Source organism: Ipomoea nil, unplaced genomic scaffold (assembly GCF_001879475.1).
Source record: "Ipomoea nil cultivar Tokyo-kokei standard unplaced genomic scaffold, Asagao_1.1 scaffold1932, whole genome shotgun sequence".
In the NCBI taxonomy this organism is placed as follows: domain Eukaryota; kingdom Viridiplantae; phylum Streptophyta; class Magnoliopsida; order Solanales; family Convolvulaceae; genus Ipomoea; species Ipomoea nil.
In genome coordinates, this window is record NW_017618360.1 from 1,526,761 (window position 1) to 1,553,529 (window position 26,769).

Genomic DNA, 26,769 nt, shown 5'->3' on the forward strand with positions numbered 1-26,769 from the left:
TGATAAGTCATGAGATTCTTTGTGCTTGACAAAACTATTAAAAATGGCACATAAAATATGAAACAAAGGCAAATTATATCATGCACTAGGGTGCACATTGTGCGCCCTAATCCAAAACGATGTCGTTTTGTTTTTTTGTTTTTTGTTTTTTTTTTTTTATAGAAATTCAGTTTTCCGTTTTTGCCATTAATTTCAAAAAAAATAATAAATAAATTCTCTGTTTTGAATGTACAGAATTGTATAGTAGAATAAACATAAACTCCTAACATAATACACATAATCTAACATAATACATAATACACATAAACTCTTAACAGAATACAAATAAATACAAGTGTTAAAAAAATTATAACAGACAAAACGGTGTCCGTTGCGTCAACTCCTCACACAACTTATAAAAACGATATTGTTTTGGGCTAGGGCACATAATATATTGTGCACGATATAACAATTGTGATCCAAAATATTGGGCCATCTTGCAAATTTGGATTAGGCTTTGAAGATTAGTGGTTAGCAAGCCCACATAACATATCGGACATTAGGCCCAAATTTTTTGATCGTGAAAATTTTCGTGGACCGGTGGAATATCGGGCCTTGGATGGCAAATAAGCAACTTCTTAATGAAAAGAAATGGACCGGTGCATAATCGATTATGGACCCGGTGCATAATCGATTATGTACCGTGCATCAAAACCATGTCGTTTTGTTTGATGAAAATAAATGACATCCGTTTCCCGCCGTTCCACATCCTTTCAAAAAAAGTAACTCTGTTATTCAGTTTCATTTTGTATACACTGCAGTTTCAGTTCAACACAACTAAAGTTTCATTTCGATATTTATAGACTCAAATATGTGAAAATGTTATTTCATTTTATTTTATATACTCTATAGTTTTATTAAAACACAACTACATAATCATTTTGATATAATTACAACTTCAATGTACAATATACACTCAAATATGTGAAATGTTATTCAGTTTCATTTTATATACACTGCAGTTTCATTTGATAATATAAAAATAATACGTGCGGTAGTGTTGGTTTAGATATACTGTAGTGTCAGTTGGTAATTAACATAAAAAAAAATGCGCGCTCTGTTAAAACTAACGGCGCGCCGTTTCTTTATTTAAAGAAATGACGCCGTTCTGACCGCGGTGCACGTGCACCACGGTCCACGATATAACGACCGCCTTCATTGTCCCTTAGAGCATCCTTATCATTGTGGATATTTAGAGAGGAGAATGTAAGAGTGATTAGGAAAGAGAATGTGGGAGGGGAGAGAAGAAAAAAAGAAGAAGCAAAAACTGATTTTAAAATAAAAAATAAATAAATATAATATCTATATTCAGGTGTGCCGACCAGCGCGCCACGATTGGCTGTCACGTTTGGTTGCTTTTCAATTGGGCCCCACAAATTCACAATGCTCCCATTCTCTCAATTCATGTAGAAGCTTTCCAAATTTCTCTCTTCACTCCCTCTCTCATCCATGTCAATATTAAATATATTAAAAGTATTTCATGCTCCTCACTTGCTCCCCTAGTGTGGATGGTTTTTGTGGAACCTAAGAGCATCCACATTAGTTGGGGAGATTTGGGAGATAATGTAAGAGTGATTAGGAAAGAGAATGTGGGAGGGGAGACAAAAAAAAAAAGAAAAAAAAAATAACAAAACAAAAATTGAAAAAAATAATAATAAAAACCTGTCGCGTCAGGCGCGCTGATGCGCTACACGGGCGCGTGCAATGTGTAGTTGCGCACGGCCAGTGTTTTTTTTTATTTTTTATTTTTTTTATAACATTATCCTTGAATTTGCAGAGTAAATATTTTCACAAATAACCTCACTCCACATTTGTTATTATCCCCACCCAAAATAATTCATCTGACAATATCTCTATAATATCCACTTATGTGGATGCTCTAATATCAATCACTAAGAGCAATCTTGTTGTCGGAATACATTCTATGAAGAGGGAAACCAATCGTGACCGTTCATTTTATGACTTAGCATAGTCGAGGGTATATAGGTCAACACAATCATTCAGATTTCTCAAGAAACAAGGAATATCAAAAGTAAATTGATTTCATTGTAAAGGAGAATTGTTATCGCCTTTGGAATATTTTGAAAGTCAAACCCCGAACTCTATTTATGGAGGGTATTTAACTATTTATACACACCTATTCTACTAATAATTGAAGTCATAAATAAATTCAATTAACTATTACACATGAATTTAAGAGGGGTAACCCCTATCATATAACCTCTCTCTCCACTCCCATCTCCGCCGCCGCCAACTTCCACCACGCTTAAAACCCGGCCACCACCTTTCGTCCCTTATTTCTCCATGTACGACATATATATATAGATGGGTTTTTTAGTCTTTCATATATATATACGTCGTTTGTAGTAAAGAGAAAACAAGTGCTGAGCTGATCTGATCTATAGGCTTTGAATGGGGGCCGGGAAGGGGCCCCTGTCGTCTGAGTTCTCTTGTATCCATTGGAGTTCGAGTATAATCAGTGTTTTGGCCCGGTCACGGGAGGGTTGTCTTTTTTATGCACGTGAACTGTTTTTTTTTTTTTTCCTTAATTTCTCCACCAAAATACAAAGCACATTGTTTTTTAAAAGGTTGCTGACGAAACCTTAGCCTCGCATTATAGAATGAAGGGAAATATGGGGCTGTCAAAATGATTTCTGTTTGCATCAGATCTGTCCAGTTCACTATTCTACATCAAGGTTAATTAAGCTCGTGAACTCATACTGAAAATATACACTAATACATTTCACAAGTAGAAGAGAGAACACTAAGCTCGTGAACTCAATATAGAGAATTTTAACCACATCTCATTATCTCGGCTGTCATATTAGAATTATTTAATATTAATTTGTCCATGCACTATACACCAAAATACCTGTATTAATGTTTAGACATCACATGATTATATATATTCTGATACTATACATTTATCTCTTATAAGAAAATAATAATACCATTATATATAGATCAATATTCCGCAACTGTAAAGTTAGCCAAAACCTCAAATACCTTACATAAATGGATTATAAAATCGAATATCAATCACTAAGCTAAGAGCAATCTTGTAGTTGGCAGACATTTTAGAACTTTGTTTTAATTTGTTTTTATGAAGAAGGAAACCAACCATCAATGTTGATTTTACGATTTAGAGTAGTCGATGGCCACACAACCACTTGAATTTCTCAAGAAACAAGGAAATATTGAAAGTAAATTGATTAACAAACACTAATGAATACTTAACAAAGGAACATATATGTACAAACAAGATTTTCAAAAATCTTAACAATCGAACATGAATAACATCTGTTCATTCATGTTCGGTTCGTTAATAGTCCTAGTATAACCTCCATTATTGAGAAAGCTAAGGAACCAAAGAGCCAGCTCACATTTACTCCATAACCGTCGTTGTGTCATATTTCTGCCCGTCTAAATGCCGTTGACATGTTGTCGAGTACAACAACTTGACCCGAACATCGATGCCCAGTCTTCCAATTCATTCGTCACTATTGGAGGATATGCACTGCTTAACACATCGGAAAGGTAAATGTAATAGGAAGCTAGATCCTATGCAACACTTGAGAGAGTTACTCGAAATGAGACTGGACCAAGATTCAATTGAATTAGTCTCATGCCGAAGGGCGGAAGGAAAAAAAAACATTTGATTTGGATACAATAACATGAAATACATTGATTATCTATACCCTCAACCACCCAAGCATCATTCCATCCAATTGAACCAAAAGACATCATATTATACATACTAAAAGCCTAATGCTGTGAAGTCATGGAGACTGTGGCTTACACATCCATCTTATCAAAAACCCTCCTTAGCTTCCTTCTAAACCTCTCTGCCTTGATTCACTTCACCCCACCTTCTTCATGGCGGAAACCTCCACTCCTTCCCCATCTCCGCCGCCGCCAACGCCCAAAACCTATACCCTCACCGCCGCTTCAATATCCTACGTAAAATCCACCACCTTTGCCTCCGCCTTCCACCTCCTCTTCAAGCCATGCAACGCCGCCGCATCACCTCCGGCTAATTACATCTTAAAAGACGTTTCGGTGACAGCTCACCCTTCCGAAATCCTCGCCGTCGTCGGCCCCAGCGGCGCCGGAAAATCCACCTTGCTTGACATTTTGGCCGCCCGGACTTCCCCGTCGTCCGGCACCCTCCTCCTCAACTCCTCCCCGTTAAACCCTTCCTCCTTCCGTAAGCTCTCCGCTTACGTCCCCCAACACGACGCTTGTCTGCCGTTACTAACCGTCTCCGAAACTTTCGCCTTCTCCGCCCGCCTCCTCCACCCAAAAGCGGCGGACATTTCCGCCATCGTCCACGCGCTTCTGGAGGAGCTCAGATTAACGCACCTGGAACACACCAGGCTCGCCCACGGCCTCTCCGGCGGAGAGCGGCGGCGCGTGTCCATCGGCCTGAGCCTCCTCCACGATCCGGCGGTTTTGCTCCTCGACGAACCCACCTCCGGCCTCGACAGCAAGTCCGCTTTCAACGTCATGCAGACGCTCCGCTCCATCGCCGACACGCGCCACCGCACCGTAATCCTCTCTATCCATCAACCCAGCTTCAAGATCCTCTCCACCATAGACAAAATCCTCTTGCTCTCAAAAGGCGCCGTCGTCCACCACGGCACTCTCTCATCCCTCGAAGCTTTCTTACTCGCCAATGGCTTCACCGTCCCGCCACAGCTCAACTCTTTAGAATACGCCATGGAAACGCTCAATAAACTCCATAATAACCAACCCCCATCTCCCAATTCCCACCAAAACGACACCGTTCCAGAAACCAGAACATCTTCATCAGAAGATGTTACGATCAAATACAAAAGTTCAAGGTTCCAGGAAATCGGAGTTCTATACAAGCGGTTTTGGATGATTATATACAGAACAAAACAGCTTTTATTCGCTAACACATTACAAGCTTTAGGCGTCGGTTTGGTCTTAGGAACAATTTACATAAACATAGGATTCGACAAGGCCGGAATGGAGAAAAGGTTAGGCCTTTTCGCCTTCACTCTCACCTTCTTACTTTCTTCAACTACAGAAACCCTTCCGATCTTCATCAACGAACGCCCGATTCTCCTTCGAGAAACTTCCAGCGGAATCTACCGGTTATCCTCGTACATCGTCGCCAACACCCTCGTATTCCTGCCGTACCTCCTCGCTGTCGCTATCCTTTACGCCGTCTCCGTCTACTTCCTCGTCGGACTCTGCGCCACGTGGCAGGCGTTCGGGTTCTTCGTCCTGGTGATCTGGATCATCGTTTTAATGGCCAACTCCTTCGTCCTGTTCCTCAGCGCCGTCGCGCCCAACTTCATCGCCGGCACGTCGCTGGTGACGGCGCTGCTCGCCGGATTCTTCCTCTTCTCCGGCTACTTCATCTCGCAGGACAGCCTGCCGAGGTTCTGGAAGTTCATGCACTATTTCTCCATGTACAAGTACGCGCTTGACGCGCTGCTCATCAACGAGTACTCCTGCCTGGTTTCGAAGTGTTTAATGTGGTTCGACGACGACCACACGACATGCATGTACAACGGCGGCGACGTGCTGGAGAGCAGAGGGCTCCGTGAAGGGGAAAGGTGGAGGAACATATATGTTCTGATTGGGTTCTTCGTTCTGTATAGATTTCTTTGCTTGTTGGTGTTAATCAGAAGGGTTTCGAGCTCGAAGAAGTGAGATAATAATGCATATCTGGAATTGGAATTCACCATTCTTGATCATATCCTCTTGAATTGTCTTTTGATGATGCATTATTGTACTGATTATTCGTATAAATAATTTAAATTAAATTTCCCATTTTATTCCAATTTTCTGCATATAATTTCTATGATTTTGTTTGGTTCAAACATATTACCGAGTCCCTTAACCACAAGTCGACATAGCTAGGGTTTTTTTGGTCTTTCATATACGTCGTTTATATAGTAAAGGGAAAAGCTGTGGAGAAACCTTCATGTTACTCATCTAGGGCTTGGTGCTTTTAGTTTAATTACATCAACGATGGTTGAAGGTATGCTATATTTTCATATACACCGTACCACCTATATCTATATTATATTAAAAGTAGGGAAAAGTTGATTTCAAATTTGACTTTTAGTAGGAGGTCGGAGTCTTCTTAGTTTGAGCGGTTAAGTTATGAATATTGTACTTATAGGCTTTGTAAGTAGAACACAAGTGTATAGGTTACAAGATGGTGGGCAATCCAGTCAAGTTGGTTGGCAGTTGACTTGTAACAACAAGGTTACGAGTTTGAACTCTCAATGAAATAGACTTATATATATATTGGGCTTCTTGGGCAAACTTGACTTTTTTTTTTTTTTTTTTTTTTTTTTATTACAAAAATCCAATCCACGTGTAATTATGAATATATAGTTATGCAAGTCTGAATATATAGTTATGAAGTTATGGATATATAATTTTGAAATTATGGATGTGTAGTTATGCAATTATGAATATAGTTCTCTGTGAACAAACACTTTAAGAATTCCGAATATGGAAGTTCAATCCGGGTACCATTAGACCACATAGTCTTGATGGGCAAACTTGACTTGATTTACCCTTTTTGTAGTGTCTTTTATCCACTAGAATCACAAAGTGAAATTTATTCAGTAAATACTCTCAAACAGTGATTGCAGTTACTTATTACTCAGAAAGAATACAAGATGGTAGAAGAGAATAATTTGGATAGTACTTGACAAGGAGTACGTGGAAGTGTCACGGGGCGTGGTCTAGTCTGTAAACGAAACAGGACATGGAAACGAGGAGGAGATGAGATCGTCGTTATTCCCAAAATCATGCTGCTAGGTTGTTAATTATCGAGTATATATATATATATATATATATATATATATATATATATATATATAAAAGGGGCCCTTGTCGTCTGGGATCTCTTTTATCCATTATTGGAGTTCGAATCAATGTTTGTTTCACGGGAGGGTTGTGTTTTTCATGCACGTGAACTGTTTTTTTTTTTTCTTTTTTTTTTTTTTTAAATAACTTAATTTCTTCACTAAAATACAAAGCACATTTGTTGTTTAAAGGGTTGCTGACGAACTCTCGGTCCACAAGCTAAAACAATACTTAAATTTAAGCTAAGGGATTTGCATATTTATTTGATTAGAATGTTAGATTAGGGAGGTAAACAAGCGGAGTTGAGCTCGAGCTCGATAAATAATAGGTAAGTTTGAGTTTGACCTTGAGCTCGAAAATTGAAGTTCGAGTTCGGTTCAGTTATGAAACGAGTTGGTGTGAGTTTGAAACCAATGATCGATCGAATCACACTAGTAGTAGTGTTGAGCAATTTCTTAAAATAATAAGATTCTTTGTGCAGTGAATAAAAGTTTAACGTATGTGTTGGAAAAATTAGCTTAAAATGACATGTTAAGTGGCTATTTTGTGGTACAATTATCAGTGGGGTCCACTTCCGATTTGGGTCGGGTCAAAGTGGATTCGGATTCTTCGTAGTAAGACGAAGAGATTGATATATTGTACGCTCAAAACGGATAATGGGTGAATGGGATATTGATTCTCAAAGTAGATCCATTTGAGTTGGGAAATGAAGAAAATAGAGAACTTTGTCCCACATCGGTTTGGAAACAAGATTTGCCCCCCTTATATACATGAGCTCTTTTGAAACTTGTAGAATTGTATAGCATAGAGGCTCTCTCGCGCAGGGGGGGGGGGGGGGTGCAAATCAAAATCCAACTAGAGGAGATCGGAAATTGGCTGCCTTGTGGGCTAAGATGTACTCGTTGCCGAGCTCGCGGGCACGAATGTCGTCCGGAAATTGGCTGCCTTGTGGGCTAAGATGTACTCGTTGCCGAGCTCGCGGGCACGATGTGGGCTAAGATGTACTCGTTGCTTTCAGCTTCAAAACTCTGTTTCTACTCTCTAACAAAATTCTGAGTTTAAAGGCCATGTTGAATGCTATCCCTTCCAAGAGAGGTAGGGCAGAAGCATTTTATACAGTACAAAAAACGAAAGGAATTCCAGTAGCTTTCAGCTTCAAAACTCTGCTTCTACTCTCTTCTTTACCAACTTATGTTCACTGCTTTGCTTTGTTTGCCGGGTTCCTTGTTTAGGTGCTTAAACAAGGAATCGTAGCACGTTTTATCCTGGGAAACCTAGGCTACAACGCTCCTAGCACTTCTGGGAGGTAGCAAATAAGGTTTTAAGGAAAAGAACTTCGTGTTCGAACTCGTGCTAAACCTATATCCAAACACTCCACCTTTCTTTCCCAAATTTTCTTTTTTCCCATATAATATTAATCTTTTCGTAGGATTATTATTTTTGGGATTTTTCAACCTTATTACCCAACAGTATGTTGGTCAATTGAGTTGCCATGATTTGCCCTCTACAAACTCCCAATTCCACAAGAATTTTGGAATGGACTCTTCCTTTGAATGTTGTCATCTTAAAGGGCAGTAGTAATATATTCCTTGCAACGGTTTTGTAAGATATTATATATACTACTCCTTTAAGGTAAATTCTTCAGTATGGTTAGGTTTGAGGAGATAGGATTGTATATCTTATGATACCAGTCTTTCAACCAATCCAATTTTTAACATTTAGGGTGTGTTTGGAAATTTGAAAAATGAGTTCTGGAAATCATTTTTTAAGTTTTCACTGTTTGGATGTGCCTGGAAAATCAAGTCAACGGAAATCATTTTCCACTTGGGAAAATAGGCTTGTTTTGGAGGAAAATGACTTCCCTTTTTTTTGGGAGAAGTCATTTTCCAACTTTTACACCAACATCACAACATCACCAACATCATCAACAACATACCACCAGCACCACGTACCGCTGCTACCACCACCACCACCATACCACCGCAACCACCGTCGCCGCCATCACCACCACCATACCACCGCTGCCGCCACCACCACGACCATACCACCGCAACCACCGTCGCCGCCACCACTGCCACCAGTTATTATTATTATTATTATTATTATTATTATTATTATTTTTTTTTTTTTAATTATTATATAACAAATAACACCACTACCACCACCATAATATTTTTTTATATATTATTAGTTTTTTATTATTATATTTAAAATTATTATTATATTATTATATATTATTATACATGTTGTAATATTCTAAATAAAATAATTAAAATGTTTAATTATACAATTCTACTCATTTTCCAGAAAATGAATCAAACACACAAAAACAGTTTTCCAGAATGCAACCAAACACGGGAAAGGAAAATGTTTTCCGGAAAATGACTCATTTTCCAGAAAATATTTCCCAGAAGTCATTTTCCTGCTTTCCAAACGGACCCTTAAGATAGTGAAAAAGTTTAATGAGCTAAAATGAATCTCGATCTCTTCCCTTGGAGAAATCACAATAGTAAATTTTTTAGGAGATTTTTTGAAGGTGATAATCTTATGTGGAAGTGAGAGATGGAGAAGAGAGAGTTTTTTATCCTTACATAAAGATCTTGATTTTTGGGGGATATGTGAGCCTCATTAAAGCACTCCCAACATGCGCACCAACGCCCATATGCGTCACCAGTGTAATTTTCAAATTAAGATTGTATGTGTGGATGGAGCGTTATGTTGTGGAAACGTGCTCACCTTGTAAGGTGGACACATGGTAGATTCATAATTTCTATTTTGTAGATTCGTAATTTATAAACTGTAGTTTCATAATTTCTATATCGTAAATTCATAATATAGTTATGTGATTTGTGAATACAGAGTTCAACAATTTGGAATATGAACATCGAAAATTATGAACAAATAGCTCTATAATTATGAACTTAAATTTATAAAATTATAAACATATAGCTCTATCACATGTTCACAAACCTAATACTGTAGATTCATAATTTTTATACTGTAGATTCATAATTTCTGTACTGTAGATTCATAATATTTGTAGTGCGAAGACAAAATAACACGATTGCGAAGAAAGAAACGCCGTTAACAACAAATAAAAAAATAATTATTTTAAAAAATAATTTGAACGGCCGTCGTTGTGGAATTGTGTCCACCTTGCAAGGTGGGCACGATTCCACAACATAATTTGCCATGTGTGGATTATTCGACCACATATGTAGCAATCCGGCAAATTATGTTGTGCAACCACGGTTGCAAAACGACACCGTTTAATATGATGCAGTAATGGTGCCATTAGTGGCACCGTTTAGCTCCACCAATCAATTTATTTATTTATTTATTTTTTACAAAAACTCCAATCGACGTGTAATTATGAATATATAGTTATGAAGTTATGGATATATAGTTTTGAAATTATGGATGTGTAGTTATGCAATTATGGATATAGTTCGCTGTGAACACGCACTTTAAGAATTCTGAATATGGAGTTATGTAATTATAAATGTCTAGTTGTGAAATTATGAATATATGAATATGAAATTATGAATGTGTAGTTATTATTTCTGAATATACTGTTGTCAAATTATGAATATATAGTTATGTAATTCTGGATATATAGTTACGAAATTGTGGATATATCCTACTGTTTGAATACGAACGAAAACCGCCTAACACCGTTAACGACGATCCGTATGATTTTTTTTTTCTTTTTAATGAAACGGCGTCGTTTTACAACCGTGTGCACCATGCACAGCATAACGATTGGTAGCAATCCACAATAAAGTGTTTTGTTTGGCCGAAAACAATGAACCCATTATAGGCTTTTATGCAGAATTGGGTGTGGTTCGCTACAAAGCCTGCATCACTGCATGGTTCCAGTATGTTGGTCTCGGCCCACATATGAGACCAGAAAAGAAAAAAGAAATATTAAAAAAAATTCCGAACCAATTATTGATTAATCTTTTTTAAAAGTAAAATAAAAATATGTGTATGTGATGAGGACATGGGTCCTCGGCGTCCATTTTATTAGAAAAGTCTTGACCCAATGAGATAGAGAAGGAAAGAGATTGTCTCAAATTTTGTTGAGCTAGAAAGGCATAATGGCCCAAAAAGGTACAAAAGATGAAAGAGAAGGACTTCGTCGGGACGAAAACGTCAGCAGTCGGCGGTGGGGTCATGTCAGACCGGTGGAGGCAACAAGCACCACATCATGGGTTGGAGCCTTGGAGTAAAATAGTAAAGGGGGATGCTACCAGCAAGGATCAAATCTAAGACCTCGAATATAGCACGCGCGACCCAACCCACTAGGCCGCTCCATCACTTGTGTGAGTCTGGGGAACGTGGCACACGTGGTTGGAATGAATTGGAGGAAGCAAGCCTGAAAGAGTCTCGTGGAGGGGGCGACCAGCCAACCACCAAACGCGGAACGTCGACGGGTTGCGTCAGCCGGCGCAATGGCCTTCGGCGACAGAGGCACCCCGAGTTCGTTGGGTGCGCCCCTGTGTGTCCATCTGGTGTGGCGGGGCGCCCGACGTTAAGGTGGCGGAAGAAGCAGTCACGTCGCCACTAGTACAATGGGCACTGCCGGTTAGTGCGGGAACGTGGAGTGAATTAGCTTCCAATCCACTAAAAGTGAATTTGAAAAATCCTTCTGCATTCATTAAAGGTGTGGATCCAATTCAATATACGACTATTAACATATTTGGTAGATTAGATCTACGTCGTATTTTGTTGTAAGTGAATATAAATTGGATCGCTGAAGATTCGACGTATCCTTACCCATCTACTCTCATCAAATGTCATGTAAGAATAAGCTAGTTTTGAAACAAACAAACAAAAGTGAACGAATACAATGATGGGTTAACATCGAAATTAATTTGTGATGTTTATATTGATTTGTGTCATTCTAATATGGAATACTAATTAAGAAATTTGTAATATGAGAAAATTTCAATTTTAGTCACATGACTATAGGGGCATTGTTAATTTCAACACCTGACTTTTAAAAATATCAATTTAGTACCTTGACTATGTAATTTTTGTCAATTTTGATCACTCCGACCAAATTGATGGTCAAATTTGGCCGAAAAAATTTAATCCAACATTTAGTCTAGAAAGGATCAAAAGACGAATTTGCCCCTCAGATTATAGACTAAATGTTTGATTAAATTTTTCCAGTCAAATTTGACCGTCAATTCAGCCGGAAGGATCAAAATTGACAAATATTACATAGTCAAGGTACTAAATTGACACTTTTGAAAGTCATGTGCTGAAATTAACAATGCCCCTATAGTCATGTGACCAAAATTGAAATTTTCTCTTTGTAATATTTATATTGATTTGTCTCATTCTAATATGAAATACTAATTAAGAAACTCAATACCAGGACTATGTGGTCTAATGGTACCCGGGTTGGACTTCCATTTGGAAGGTTGTGAGTTCGAGCCTTAATGGAGGCGTTATTGGTTCTTTGTGTTTTAGAATGTATTTATATGCGTAATTTAGCAATTGTTATACCGTGCACCAGGGCGTACATAACAATGTGCGCCCCGTGTCTCTCAAAACGGCGTCATTTTGGTGCATTGTCTAAAAAAAAAATTCTCTGTTCCAAATACACATAATCTAACATGATACATAATACACAGAAACTCTTAACTGAATACACAGAAACTCTTAACTGAATACACAGAAACTCATAACACAATACACAAACTTCTAACTGAATACACATAATGAGATTTTGATCGTTTGGACGGACAGAATAAGGTCAACAATTGAAATGCACACGTTTTGTACTTGGATACACATTGCTATGTTCACCGTGGTGCACGATATAAATTGCCGTAATTTAGTACCTAAATACTTACAAGTTACAATGAAAATAATGGGCTAAGGTGAATTTAACTTGATCAAAGCATTTTCCTGACAAATTATTTTGTGGATCAAGATCCACCTTGCAAAAGTTTAAAAATACACAATTTACATACTAAGTGTTCACAATTTTACATACTTAAATGTTCATAATTTACATACTCAATTTATATATTAAATGTTCACAATTTTAATTGTAAACATTTAGTATGTAAATTGTGTATTTTGAACCTAGATCAACCTTGCAATGTGAATCTAGATCCATGGTATAACTCTATGGGCCATAGGACATGGGGGGGGAGGGCAAGTGGAGGAGGTGGAGTGTTGGGAACTCGTGAAAGGGCTTTAATAGACTTGGGACGAAACCTTGCTATAACAGATATAGATATGAAAGTTTGATCATCACATATATCATTCAACTTTGAATGATTAATAATAAGATCCAAAGTAATTAATTCCAGGACTGAAGAAGCTTTGCCAAAGCAATATGAGAACTCCCATTCTCCTTCACTGCTGCCTTAGCAGCATCCCTGAATGCCATAACGCGTTCTCTGATCACCATTCCCCCGCCCTTCGACTCCGACTCCATCAACTCCCTCACCCGCTTCTCCAGCTCCGCTGCATACACAAATCGATCTTCTTCCGTCTCCGCGAGTGGCAACGCCACCCGCATTTCCTCCACCATGAACGCCTTGTTCAGCCGCTGCTCGGCGTACAGAGGCCATGCCACCATTGGCACCCCTGCCAGCAAGGCCTCCAGCAACGAGTTCCATCCGCAATGAGTCACGAATCCCCCCACGGAGTCGTGGTTCAGTATGGCCCCTTGTGGGGCCCACGACTTCACCACCAGTCCCCTCTCTGCCGTTCTCTCCAAGAAACCTTCCGGGAGTATTGCGTTCAACTCCATTTCTCCCTCGCTCGCCCTATTCCGCACCACCCATAAGAACCTATGGCCGCTGTTTTCTAGCGCCACCGCCATTTCTTTTAGCTGCTCGTCCTTGAAGCTCCCCTGGCTTCCAAAGCACAGAAACACAACGCTTCCACTGGGCTGCAAGTCCAGCCACGTCAAACACAACTCGTCATAACACACACTGCCATTGTAGCCATGAATATTAGAATTGGCAACCAATGGGCCGACACAGTAAAGAGTCGGGGTTGGAGCATTTGGGGTGCACAGACCATCAGTTATAGCTTTCATGGCTCTCGGCTCGAGCGCCTCAAATGTGTTCACTATGATCCCAGAAGCCTCTGTCATCTGTACTGCCAACTCCATGGTGGCTCTGTACACTTTGTCAGTCCGGTGGCGGGTGGTTTCCGGCAAGTCTGAAGTGTAAATGGGAGGAATGCCAGGGATTTCAAGCGCAGCCTTGTGATCTTTCAGGTTATCAGGCAGCATTTTGTCAAGAGTCGGGAAATGGAGAGGCAACGCAAGATCAGACACTCCCAACGTGAAGAAGAAGTACGTGGGAAGCCCAAGGTCTGAACTCGAGACTTCAAACGCAGCATTACAGAAGAAATCAAGAACCACGGCTTTGATTCTCGACTTCAAACCGATGTTCTTAAGAGCCTGGAGGACATTAGCATTGTGCAGGCGGGGGATCTCAAAGGCAAGCTCTTCCAGGGAAGCAGAAGAGCAGTTTGGAGAGAAAGGCACGTCAGGAAGGTGGTGGAAGACGATTGAAGAGGTCGTGGTGGAGACATGGCTGAGATAAGCCGCTGTGGAGCCAGTACTGAATGGGACATTGGCGATGAAGATTATGACTGAACAGGAAGGTTGATGCTTAAGGATTAACCTCCCAAGCTCAACCATGGAGACCAAATGGCCTATTTGTGGAGAAGGATACAACACAATTGCTTCCTCCATGCTACAAACAATCTCAGCTTTGAACCTGCAAGGAAACCTATTATATATTCTTGAGCATTAATTCAAATTCAGAAGAAAAGCTAGACAAACAAAACAATAAATGCACCAATTATGGTTATATGACGATAATTATAGCAGAGAGCCTCCACAAATTCTATATGTAGTGGTTGCCAGTTTCAGATTCTTCCCAGATACTGCTACTGTACTGTCCCTCTCTCCCTTTTTTTTTTTTTTTTTTCTTTTTTGAGATACATCTTACGGTATATAAGTTAACAGGAGTGTACTTTACTATCAAACTACCAACCGAATCATCTTTAAAGATTATACAGATAGACCGATGTAACATTTCATTGCTAAGAGGTTACATGCACTCTCCCAAGCTCGGTGTGCAGGAGTTAATAAGCCCTATTTATCTAAGGTGCAACTAAAATAAACTAAGTTCTTATGAGAGTATTCAGAGTGGCCAAGCACTCTATAGAGACAGAGAGTGCATGTGAGGGAGAGAGACGACAGAGTAGACTTTTAGATGCATTATTAAGCATACCATGTGAAACATATGCACTGAATTTTGTGTGGTGTATAAAAGGAAGTCTCATTGCTAAGCAATTGTTTAAAAGAAAAACATGATGCACAAGGTAATCATAAACAACAGAACCTTTACTAGTATCCTGTTTAGGGGCCGGCTGGGGCTTTGTTTTGTTTGTTACTGGAAAGCCCGCACCTGCTACTGCTATCCGAAGGTGCAATGGACCACAAAGAGATAAACCAGCCTAAGTTGCCTATAGCTAACTGGCTCAGAACAAAAAGAACAATAGGCAACTCTCATGGGAAGTCGAACTTGGAACCTTGTGGTTACCAAGCTAACTATCCGACCAAGTCGGCTGGGTTTGCCCATGTTTGTTTGTTTCTTTGGGATCTTCTTCAGCTAGTGATTCAACATATCAATGAAAACAACTCTGAACTAGTTCAAGTGGCTAAGCAGATCCAATGAAAGTAAACATGTAAGCTTCATCCAGAATACAGTAACCTATAGTTTAGGTGGCATTTAGGAGGGATGAGTAGCAGGAAAATGGATGCAAAGCCATTGATTTTTTCTTTTTTACCTGGGAAAAGGAAGAATTATATCAAAATTTTGAGACCAGACAATCTTTCTGTACTCTACTAAATAAAATTTTTTTTTCCAGCTAAGAAAGAAAAATGAAGTGGCTCCATGAAAGTAAACTTTAAGTGCAGTAGGACACTGCATTCAATAGTCCTGGCAATCCGTGTAAATGGGGTTGATACAATAACGACACAAACACGATAAGGCTAAGTATGGATACAAGACACAATACAACACAATAACCCGTTAAAAATCTTTAGGCATGTTAATATAATTTTCTTTTTAGAAATAACTTGTTTCTAAATTAAATCTAACAAAATAGTGTTTTCAAAAAAAATCTAACAAAATAGTGTTTTCAAAAAAAATCTAACAAAATAGTGAAATGATAAAAATAATATCAAAAAAATTATAACTAATGCTAATATTAATAGGTTAAAAGAGGTCTTAATTGGCTGAGTGAGTTGACCCGTTAAGACATGCATTTTAGTTGGTTAACCTGTTAATGACTCGGGGCACACGTTAATGCCAAACATTAACTTGTTATTTTCATATATTATTTCGTGTCGGGTTAACAGTCGTATCACAAATTGCCAGGTCATTATGAACTGTCAATATTCCAGCCTATTCTAGACAGTGACACCAAGGACAGTAGAGCAGCATCACTCAAATTATTGACTTTTGTGCTGAGAAACCTGCAAGTGGCACGGCATGCCATTCTCACACTCAAGCAATCAAACCTACCCCCAACCCCACTCCTCCTGCTGGCTGGGGATTCATTTGAATGAAAAGTCAATCTAAAGAAAACATGCCAGATTTTGGTGGATCCAGAGTCCAGACACCCGGTCCTGGACCAGCTTACCACTAGCCATAAACTGATCACTGTTTGAATTGATACCATATACTAAGAAGATGATACTATTCTGAACTGGACAACAGGGTTTCCTTTACCCCTACTGCCATTCCCTAAAATGATCTAAAAACATAATGCAAGATTCCTTTTGAAATGGCATTATGGTTTTGTGCAAACGCAGAGATTTTTATGTATCTATTTGTATATAGTTGAGGTTATACTGTCGGCTAGTATATAGTAATTGGGTAGACCCGTTTATTAGATGTTCCTAGTTTCTATACATTAGATAATAACAATTCCGGCATCTTATACACTATGATATGAACTGGTTCTATGACCCACTAGGTCACTGCTTCAGCCTTCAAGGTTGTGGGTCACTACAACATCAATTATTCAATGAAATTTTGTTTTCAGATTAATGACTCCCTCTCTCTCTCTTTCTCTTCTATGGTTGCCATCTTATATTAAATCCTTGCACACAGTTTTCCACTAGTATATACACAGTGCTATGTCATACCCTCCACTTCTACTAACAGCCCACTTAGAGCAAGAAATTAAATAAATTACCATTTACCAAAAGCATTTTACTCTTACTGGACATGCAAGGTGGTTCCATATATGGCTCTCCAGCAGGCATGTCAGTTGTTGCCAACACCAGAACTGATGGATGGATGACAGATCAATTCTCAACTCCAATCTTGAAAATCATTGTTTTAGGTTATCATATCCTCTGGCAAATGACTAATTAAACCATCATACCCTCAAAACCAAGATGAAAGCAGAACAAGTACATGATTTTAGATGCCTTAGTACACCATAACAGGCTTATCGGCATAGCTCAACTGGTCAATCAATTCAAAATAAATCAATAAATTTTGCTTTGCTAACAACTGTAAGTGAAAGATGTAGGGTTCAAATCTTACCAAAACCACACAAAAGGAGAGTTGTTCGAATCCTACCAAGGACCACAAAATGAGAGGCTTTTGAGGGCCAATTCGCCATTCGAGGCACATCCAATCCTACTATTTACCTCATCCACCCATCTCCAGAACTCATTTTAGTCCATGATGGGCTGATCAAGTGCAGCATAAAGTAGCTTTAGCAGGTCACAATCACATCTACAAAAGCAAAAATAGAACCAATCAGTATATGCAATTTTTTACACCTCAGAAACTACATCAATTTGGTGTACGTTCTGAAGATACTCTCCGGCTCTCCCATTTATGTCGAACACAGAACACATGAATAATGTGGGCGTTGTTTCTGGACGCCATTGAGTGTGGTAGGGAAAGGCTGATCTCATATCCTTCCAGATTTTGCATTTTCCAATTACGATTAACAAAACCAAACAAGATCAACCTCAGCTCCGTACAAAAACAAGAGCGATTTCAAATGCTATGGAGCACAAAATTTGCACCTTTAACACAGAACAGAATGATTATTGAGAAGCAGAAGCAAAACCTAATTCACAAACCATCAATGTATTCAAAAATTATATAGCCCATTTATATGTAAAATTAAATAATAAAAAACCATTAAATAAAAGTATTGGATCTTCGTTTAAATTGAAATACTAAATATTAATTAGTTCCCATTATAAAATCATTATCGATTTTTTTATAAACAAAAAGTTTCTTTATCTTAGCACCCATAGCCTAGTGCATGGTTTAGTTCTCAAATCCTAAGCAGGCATCCATTCTAATCAAAAGATTTGTTTTGACGGGTTGATGTTAAATTTAGTTATGTTCGTGTAAAGGTAACATTAAATACTAATAAAGTCATAATTACATAGAACATACTATTTTATTTCACTTAATTTTGTCATAATAGTATTTATTTACTTTTATCTTTTGTCCACTCCTTTAAAAATCACTCAATTATTTTCATTATATCTTTTTTTTTGTTAGACCACAAAGTGTCCAGAGCCTAAATGTAGAAGGCACCTTTAAAATCATAGCATACTCCCAACCTCTCTTAAGGAATAGAAAACCATTGCCTAATCACTGTTTGGATTCATACATCTGCTATAAAATAAGTCTTTTGAGTATGTGTGATATTAACATCTCATGCACAATTTTAGATGTTAATAAGCATTTGTGGGTTCCAAAGCTCTTTGATAACTGGTGGGTTACTTCAATTTGTTTTCATTTTTATTTTCGGAGATGTGCTGTTCAATTGTATTCAGTGCACGCCGATCAGAGAAAAAATCATATTGAAAGAGATGCAAAACAGAGAGAAAGAGAGGAAGGGTAAAATAGGAAATAAAATATAAAATCTATTCCTGAGTCTTCAGGAATAGGTTAATACCAGGGGCCTGATAATAGCTATTACCTTATTTGGAAGAATAGGTTATAGGTTATTACTAGGAATATTATTTCTGATAATAAAAACGGTTAACAAACAAATGAATAAGTCTATTACTGGGAATTCTATGTCATTCCCAACCTATTCCGCGAACCAAACGGGCCATAAGAGTGTACGACCACTCACATCAATCAAGCTGGTTACTTTCATCATATATCTTTGAAAACCATAATAAGAACAAACACCATATGGCCACGTGTCAAATTGTATGTGTTATCTCAAGGTGTGTTTCGAAATCCGAAAAATGCTTTCTGAAAATCATTTTTCAAAGTTTTAAGTGTTTGGTAAAGTTTGAAAAATTAAAATCATGGAAAATTAGTTCCGATCAAAGGAAAAAATCACATTGTTTTTCTGGAAAACAACTTCCCCTTGTTTTTTTTAGGGAAAGTAATTTTTCAATTAGAGATAATTCTTCATTAATTAACTGGAGAATAGGAATACAGAGATATCTAAATAACTATTCTCTAACTGTCCCTGACTAATAGTCTAAACACTCTACACACCACATATCACATAACTATATTACAACGATATAATAATAATAATAATAATAATAATAATAATAATAATAATAATAATAATAATAATAATAATAATAACATTTTCATGCTTCTTCTCTTCACTTTTCGAACATTCTTCTTCAGCCATCTTCCCCAACCTATCTCCTCGGTGACCAACTGGTCACCTTTCATCGGAGAAGGCAAAGTCGGCTTCTCCAATGGAAGGCGACCAGTTGGTCGAAGGCGACAATTGATCGCCTTCCATTGGAGAAGGCAACCAGTCTGAGATGGGAAGGTGACCAACCAGTTGTGTTCCATCTCTAGTAGAAGGCGAGGTCGTCGATTTTATCTTCGGAGTTGATCGGATAAAGTTTAAGGCATTTGACCATTTTTTTTCCTCATTATCTGGAAAATGAATCATATCTTCGGAGTTGATCGGATAAAGTTTAAGGCATTTGACCATTTTTTTTCCTCATTGTCTGAAAAATGAATCAACACACCAAGATAATTTTTTAGAATGCAACCAAACACTAAATTTTTTTTATTTTTTATTTTTGAAAAATAACTTATTTCTTAATGACTTGTGATTTTCTTTTTGGCCAACATATGTAGACTTTGGTATGGTATAATGACTTGTGATTCTCTAAACTCCATTTATGATGTTTCCTTGAACCCAAGGCTGCAGTGTTGATGTGCCATCCAGCGAGAAAGCAAAGAGAGTAAAAGATTGTAAAATTAATTTTCTAAGATGTACAAGATGTATATATAATCTATAAGGTAGTTACAATTTACTTCTTCTACCATTGAGAGTTATGAAATACTCTTAAGTTTGAGATTTAAACGTATAAAACTAAATAACTAAACATTTAGATCACCACAATATTGCATTTATCACCACAATATTGCATTTACTATCTTAAGATAAATGAGGTATGCGCAGAAATTCCATTGCAGCATTGAATGTTTATTATTATTTTTTACTCCTAAAAGTAGACCTGGCAATTATGGACACGACCCGTTAACACGACACGAAACCGGATACGAAAATAACGGGTTAGTGTTTAGTCTTAAGGTGTCCCGGGTCGTTGACGGGTTGACCCGTTAAGGACCCGTTATGTTTCGTGTCTTAACGAGTCAACCCATTAAACCTATTAAGAACCCGTTTAACCCGTTAACACGAACCCGTTTACCAAACCTGTTTACAACCCGCTAAGAACCATTGTCATTTAGGTAAGAACCATTGTCATGAATGAGATTACAAAAGATATTATGAACATGACTAATGATGAATTTACTACATCAGGCCAAGATCTTATACCAATTATTGATGTTCAACAATTTGAAATTTGAAATTTGAATTTTTATTTGTGTTCTTTTTATTCTAAAAACTTGTATGGACTCCTTTAATTATGATTTTTGGATGCTATTTTATCATTTTATGAATGTTATGAATTGAATGTTTTTAATTTGTTTGATGAGTTGAACTGTAGGTTTTATTTCTTTTTTTTATAGAACTTAACTTTAAATTTTAGTTTTTTAAATATATTAATATAAATAGCGGGTTTAAACGGGTCTCGTGTCATATCGTGTCGACACGACTTGAAACCTGTTAACAAAACGTGTCTATCGTGTCAACCCGTTTAACCCGTTAATAAATCGTGTTCGTGTTCGTGTTAAAATTTTGAACCCGTTAATCATAACGTGTCGTGTCCGTGTTTAGCCTTATCGTGTTCGTGTCGTTATCGTGTCGACCCGTTAACGAACCCGTATACACGAATTACCAGGTCTACCTAAAAGCATATTATAGGCAAAATATTTTACATCAATCTATTATATAAGCAAAAAAATAAATAAATAAATTACAGTGCGTTTATTATGAACAAAAATAACACTAATCACCTGGGCTCAACCCTCATATGTATCCAAAAAAAAAAAAAAAGAACAAAAATAAAAATATACAAATAAATTTACTAAAACCAAGAAAGGTTCGGAAATGAATATTCCATCATCAGAGAAAACTAGAAAATTGTGGGAAATCAAAAACCAACCAAATTTAGTCAATTCGTAGAATAGCAGTACACTTACAAGACCAATGCAATCGAGTGAGTGCATCCCTTTGGGAGAGAGTATAAGATCTTCTGACCAAAGGGAAACAACAATAAAAAGAAGGAAATAAAATTGTGCAGAAGACACATATAGACAATTCGAAACCTAATAGTTAAAACTGGGTAAAAATATGAACAACTCCTCCATCACAGATTCACAACCCAACAAAAATAGACGCAGACCAAAAAACAAAGTAAGTTTCACAAATCACAATGCTCCCAGCAGAACAAGATTTCAATATTCCCATTTCTTCATCTCCATGCCATCTGGAGGGCTTCCTTCCACCTTCTTCGACCCAACTTCGTTCCAATTTGTCGATAGCACAGTTCCATTTGATTCAACCTATTTAAAGTTTATTTAGTTTTGAGGTCTTAAAAGAAACCAAGACAGTGCAAAAGGTTGAGCTTGTAAAACAATGACACTCACCGAAGGCCCTAAGCCATCGTAGGAAAATAAAAATACAAATAAAAATCATATTTAGGCCAGGCAATCAACAAGGATGAATTAGTAGTTGGTGGCTATCCATTGAACCATGAAACAGCTATATGTTCCTTCTGATATGTTTACCCAAGATAGGTGAAGAACTTACAAATGATTTCATCATTGCCCTTCTAGTGTCCTCGTCAGCATCTTTGTATATGTCTCGGAAAAACTTGTTCAATGCTGCATCCCCATCTAGTTTTTCGTCTTTCTCCTGTAACATTCTCAACAAAGCAATATATATAGTGTGCATTTTTTCGACTATGTAGGCACCAGTATCAAATTGAAGGTAGAAGACTTGCCTCCTTTTTTACTTGAGCTTCCAGTTTATCCCAATCCTTTTTAGGTTTTGAGGAAGGGTAAGAAGGCTTGAAGCCATCTGTAAAACGTCAAGATAGGCCATGAGCATTCTACTTTTGAGAAATGGATATACAATGTATACCTAAAACAAATAGGACCTCACACCACTGCAGAGATGCACTTCCTATGCAGTGCACAAACTTCATGATAAAGATGCAGAAGAACTTAGCAGTGGAAAAGTAAGAGAATTAACCCAGAGAAGTGCACCAAACATGAGAACGAGAAAACAACATATGCAGAGAAAGGGGTACGTGAAAGGGAAGCATTTCATAAATTTATCCATCAACAAGTGAAAACGGGAGATAAATATTCCTTCTGTCCCTGACAACATCTTGATGGAAAAAATAAAGTATGTATATAGACTGAAAAACATCAGAGCTCTCTTATCCATTGAAACCCAATTATTTTCATCCTTGAAAGACCAGCCTGTCAATAATAATAACACATTGTGCTTGTAATTGGAACTTACCAGATGAAACCAATGCCTTCTGCACAACTGAAACTTCACTGCTATACTCAAGAGAAGTCCAGTGGATTGCTTGAGCTTTTGCAAGGCGGATCTCAATCTTCGTAGACATAACCTCATATCTGCAGTTTGCAGGAATAATCTGTTCACGAGTAACGGAAGCAAAATAAAATAAGCATTAGAAATATGATAGAATATGTACTTAAATGAAGTGAAGTAGGACTTGTAAATATGGGTCAAGGCTTTCCTTTATTGAAAAGGTTATCCTATTAGAATAAAAATAAAACCACCCATAACCATACAGAATTCAGGGATGTCCAGAACTAATGGCATTCATCCAAAGTAACTCACAAAGATATTATTAGTATGCACTTGGAATGAGAATGCAGTAAAAGCATAAAATAATTGCATCACCTTGCCAAAGAGCCGTTGTTGAAAAGTATATGCATCTTCACCAGGGACATCAATTGTAACACTAAGCTGTAGTTAGAACAAAGAAGAAATATTTTGCAAGCTTTAGACTTCTCAACCCTACAAGGAAAATGAGAAGTGATTATGGAGAAAAGAAAAAGAACTAAAAACATACTATTTGTTCACCAAAGTCAACTGAAACATTCTTTGCAGGAATTCCCTTGGCAAATATAGTAACAACCACTTCCTCAGGCTTCTGATAGAAGCCATGCCTGCAATGGATATTAATCAGAATATGATACAGGAGAGAAGAATTATTAAATCGGAATTTTAACACACATAATATAAAAGCAGATTTCAAAAGAAACAAGATTATCATATGAAGCCATCTTCTAACAATTAAATTAAGATTTCATGAGTGCTACTAACAAAGAAATCAAGGCATCACATCCACATATGTTGCTAGAAAACAAGGTCCAGAAACTTATTTGTATAGAATGTGTAAAAATATTCATTTGAGAAGCTAGAGTTAATACCAAAAATGGTTGGTATTAACTCAAGAAGCTACAATAAGTTAAACAAAACATATTCAAATGGAAGGCCTTTAATAAGCATGAGAACAAGTGGTGGGGTGTGTGTGTGTGTCTTGGCGAGGAACCTGTATTTTGGCTTGACAGCTGCTTGAGCATCTTTAGGTATAGCTGCTGCCGCAGCACCCAATCCTTCCGATTCAGGAGGAATAGCAATGTTCATTGTGGAGGACTCCACATTAGCTTGTTCACCAGCTTCCTCTGAATGAAGTAAGCCAAAACATTAATGTAATAATGTCTTTGATAAACAAACATAACTTTGTTAAACTCAGGCCAAGCATTTCCACAAGATACCAATGGGCATTCTAAAATTTCATACAAGCAGTCCTAGAGAACACAACTAAGAAATATAGAAACTCTTCATAAAAAAGAAATTCCAGACAAGAAACTAAAAAGGTAGAAATTAATACCCAAAAAAAACCAAGGATATCACGTTGTTATAACAATAAACTTGTAATACCCAAAAATGAAAAGAAACTAGCTAGTATTCAATTTATCAGATAATAAAAACAAATTCTCTAGTCCTAAAATTTACTTTATACATTAGCAGAATCAAAAGATAATTGAGTTTATAATAAAACAAAAAAATGATAAACGCACATCACATAAACACAAGTTAGCTTCAAGCACAAAACTGACCTTTGATGCATTCATCACATTCTTTGATCAAATCACTGAATTTCGATTTCAAACTTTCTGGTGCTAAAGGAAGACCTGTCTCAAGAGCTGCCTTTGCAGTCTGGAATTCTTCCAGTTTCAAACATGCCATGCTGTAGCAAGGAGAAAGATGATAATTCAATCCCTCTACGTGAAAAAAGTGATGCAACCAAAATATGCACACCCCCATAAAATACATATACTTTTACATTCACAAATTCATCAAAAGCCAATATAGTAGAAAATAACACACTCAGGTATTGCCACAACCATCTATAAGGATAGCACTCACCCTTTACGCAAATATGCTCTAGCCATCGAAGGATCCAATTCAATTGCCTTGTTTGCATCATCAACAGCTTCTGCTCAAACCAAAGTAAACGAGCCAAACAAATTATTGTTACATTAAAAACCAAACTCAGAACAACATATATGAAACAGCTTATAGCAAGTTTGCAAAAATAACATTCCAAATACTACATCCTTCCAGGCATAGAATACGTTATGTTACATTGAAATAGTACCAGTGAGAAAGCTAATAGCAACATAACACTTCAATAACTACATTCTAAACGTATATATAGAAAGTTTATGTTATGAATGTCTGAAAAAAAAAAACAAAAACAAAAAAACTGCATATTAGGATACAAGTGCATGTTTTATGGAACTATGACATAATAATCATACAAAAATGTGCCACTTTCAATCCACTTTTAGTTAATTTTAATTATTTATTGTCTCAGTTTGTTGGAGTAGTTATAGCCTATAGGACCCCTCCTTTAAATTCTCCCTCTAATATACTTATATACGTCTGTAAATTTTTACCTCTTCTAAAATCTTCCATTGTAAGTCTTCACACTACAAGTTATTCCATAGCAGATCAGATTAGCATCCTTAAATACAAAATGAAATTCTAAAGCAGAGGCCTGCCCATAACCCATCAAATACACTTATTTTCCTGTGATATGAAACACCAAGTTGATGAAAAACAACTAAGCTTCTTGAGTCTTGACAAGCCAATATAAGACACGCAGTTTGCGAGATGCCACTGGTCAAAGGCAATCGAAGTATGGTTGCACTAACGCACTAAAACTAACTTACCTAGAGAACAACAACAACTACAATTTCTCCCGGTATTCATTCGTTCCTTACTGTCTCTTTTGCAATGGTAACATATAATGAGATCAAATAAAAATAAAATAAAAAATAAAACGGCCGGAGATAAACAGATACCGGTGAAGTTTTGGAGTTTGATGTTGGCCTGAGCACGGTCGGAGAAGAGCTCGGCGTTATTAGGGCTCATACCAATTGCCTGAGTGTAGAGGTCAACAGCAAGCTCGAAATGGTCGTCAATGAAGGCTTGCTTAGCCTTATGCTCCAGATCGGACGCCATGAACCTTCGTTACGTTGCCGGCGACTAACTGCGAAACTTCGGATGAGAAGAGCTCAGGCTTGAGAATGGAACGATGTCGAGAATGTGAAACTGGAGAGACACTGATTGACTTGAAGTCTTCAACCGGAAAAATAGTAAATACCAGGAAAGCGGAATCGCGCATTTTTCGGGAGAGGGGGGGGGGGGGGGGGGGGGGGGGGGGTGTTTAGTAATTGAGGGGGTAAAAAAAGGCAAATTATTTACTATAATAGGCTAGTGATATTTTAGATTGCATAACTTGTTCAAATTATGTTGTAATGATCATACACTTTATATAATACTAGTTTTTTTAGGCGTATTGTGCGAATGGAATAATGCCTAATAATTATTTTTAAATAAACAATTTAAAGTATATAAATGTAATATTATATAGTAGATGTTCATGCATAGATAATTGAATATGGAATTTGTTTGTTTAAATATCAGTAAATCAAAGCAGGGTTGTAAAAATCGGTCTAGGCCCCGCCTAGGCGCTAGGTGCCTCTAGACCGTGGCGATTTTCCCCCTAGGCGCCCGCCTAGGTTACCGGCCGCCTAGACGTCCGCCTAGCGCCTAACTCAGCCGATTTGGCCGCCTAGCGTCTAAGTTAGTCGAGTTAACTCGTCTATTTCGGTCGAGTAAACCCAATCGACTCGGCCTATTTTTTTTATTATATATATGTGTGTGTGTGTGCGTGCGCGCGCATACATATATATAATATGACATATATACACCATGGTTGCAGTAGGCGCTAGGCGCTAGTCGGGCGTCCGGACAGCGCCTAGCGCCTAGGCGGAATCTAGGCGGCGCTAGGCGAGCGCAAAAAAAAACAATGGTAGA

General features: G+C 37.7%; 3 protein-coding genes across 6 annotated transcripts; 1 reads left to right on the forward strand and 2 right to left on the reverse strand.

Annotated features, from left to right (window-relative positions):
• The first annotated feature begins 3,745 nt into the window (after nucleotides 1–3,745).
• LOC109193793 (ABC transporter G family member 8) lies at nucleotides 3,746–5,855 on the forward strand. Its single transcript, XM_019344606.1, has one exon. The coding sequence runs from the start codon at nucleotides 3,916–3,918 to the stop codon at nucleotides 5,722–5,724; it is 1,809 nt and encodes a 602-aa protein (XP_019200151.1). The 5' UTR covers nucleotides 3,746–3,915; the 3' UTR covers nucleotides 5,725–5,855.
• A 7,297-nt stretch (nucleotides 5,856–13,152) lies between these two features.
• LOC109193844 (UDP-glycosyltransferase 88B1) lies at nucleotides 13,153–17,406 on the reverse strand. Of its 4 annotated transcripts, none has more exons than XM_019344678.1 (2): nucleotides 17,159–17,406; nucleotides 13,153–14,657 (listed from the first exon to the last, which is right to left on the reverse strand). In XM_019344678.1, the coding sequence occupies exon 2, from the start codon at nucleotides 14,630–14,632 to the stop codon at nucleotides 13,220–13,222; it is 1,413 nt and encodes a 470-aa protein (XP_019200223.1). In that variant the 5' UTR covers nucleotides 14,633–14,657; nucleotides 17,159–17,406; the 3' UTR covers nucleotides 13,153–13,219. The 4 variants fall into 4 exon arrangements, with proteins under 4 accessions (XP_019200223.1, XP_019200221.1, XP_019200222.1 ...); XM_019344676.1 differs by having other exon boundaries at nucleotides 17,152–17,406; XM_019344677.1 differs by lacking the exon at nucleotides 17,159–17,406 and adding an exon at nucleotides 15,288–15,941.
• Nucleotides 17,407–21,453: 4,047 nt separating this feature from the next.
• LOC109146566 (protein SGT1 homolog) lies at nucleotides 21,454–26,097 on the reverse strand. The gene is made up of 10 exons (XM_019294233.1): nucleotides 25,752–26,097; nucleotides 24,811–24,880; nucleotides 24,501–24,631; nucleotides 23,930–24,062; nucleotides 23,447–23,543; nucleotides 23,275–23,340; nucleotides 22,864–23,002; nucleotides 22,337–22,413; nucleotides 22,144–22,248; nucleotides 21,454–21,896 (listed from the first exon to the last, which is right to left on the reverse strand). Exons 1-10 carry the CDS (start codon nucleotides 25,909–25,911, stop codon nucleotides 21,789–21,791), a joined length of 1,086 nt encoding a protein of 361 aa, XP_019149778.1. The 5' UTR covers nucleotides 25,912–26,097; the 3' UTR covers nucleotides 21,454–21,788.
• Between the last annotated feature and the right edge of the window lie 672 nt (nucleotides 26,098–26,769).

Coding starts and splice junctions, on each gene's coding strand:
- LOC109193793 (XM_019344606.1), top strand. CDS start 3,916: ATGGCGGAAACCTCCACTCCTTCCCCATCTCCGCCGCCGCCAACGCCC.
- LOC109193844 (XM_019344678.1), bottom strand. CDS start 14,632: ATGGAGGAAGCAATTGTGTTGTATCCTTCTCCACAAATAGGCCATTTG.
- LOC109146566 (XM_019294233.1), bottom strand. CDS start 25,911: ATGGCGTCCGATCTGGAGCATAAGGCTAAGCAAGCCTTCATTGACGAC. Junction 23,544..23,929: donor GCTGTCAAGCCAAAATACAG/GTTCCTCGCCAA, acceptor TATCCATTGCAG/GCATGGCTTCTATCAGAAGC. Junction 22,249..22,336: donor AAGCTCAAGTAAAAAAGGAG/GCAAGTCTTCTA, acceptor AGAATGTTACAG/GAGAAAGACGAAAAACTAGA.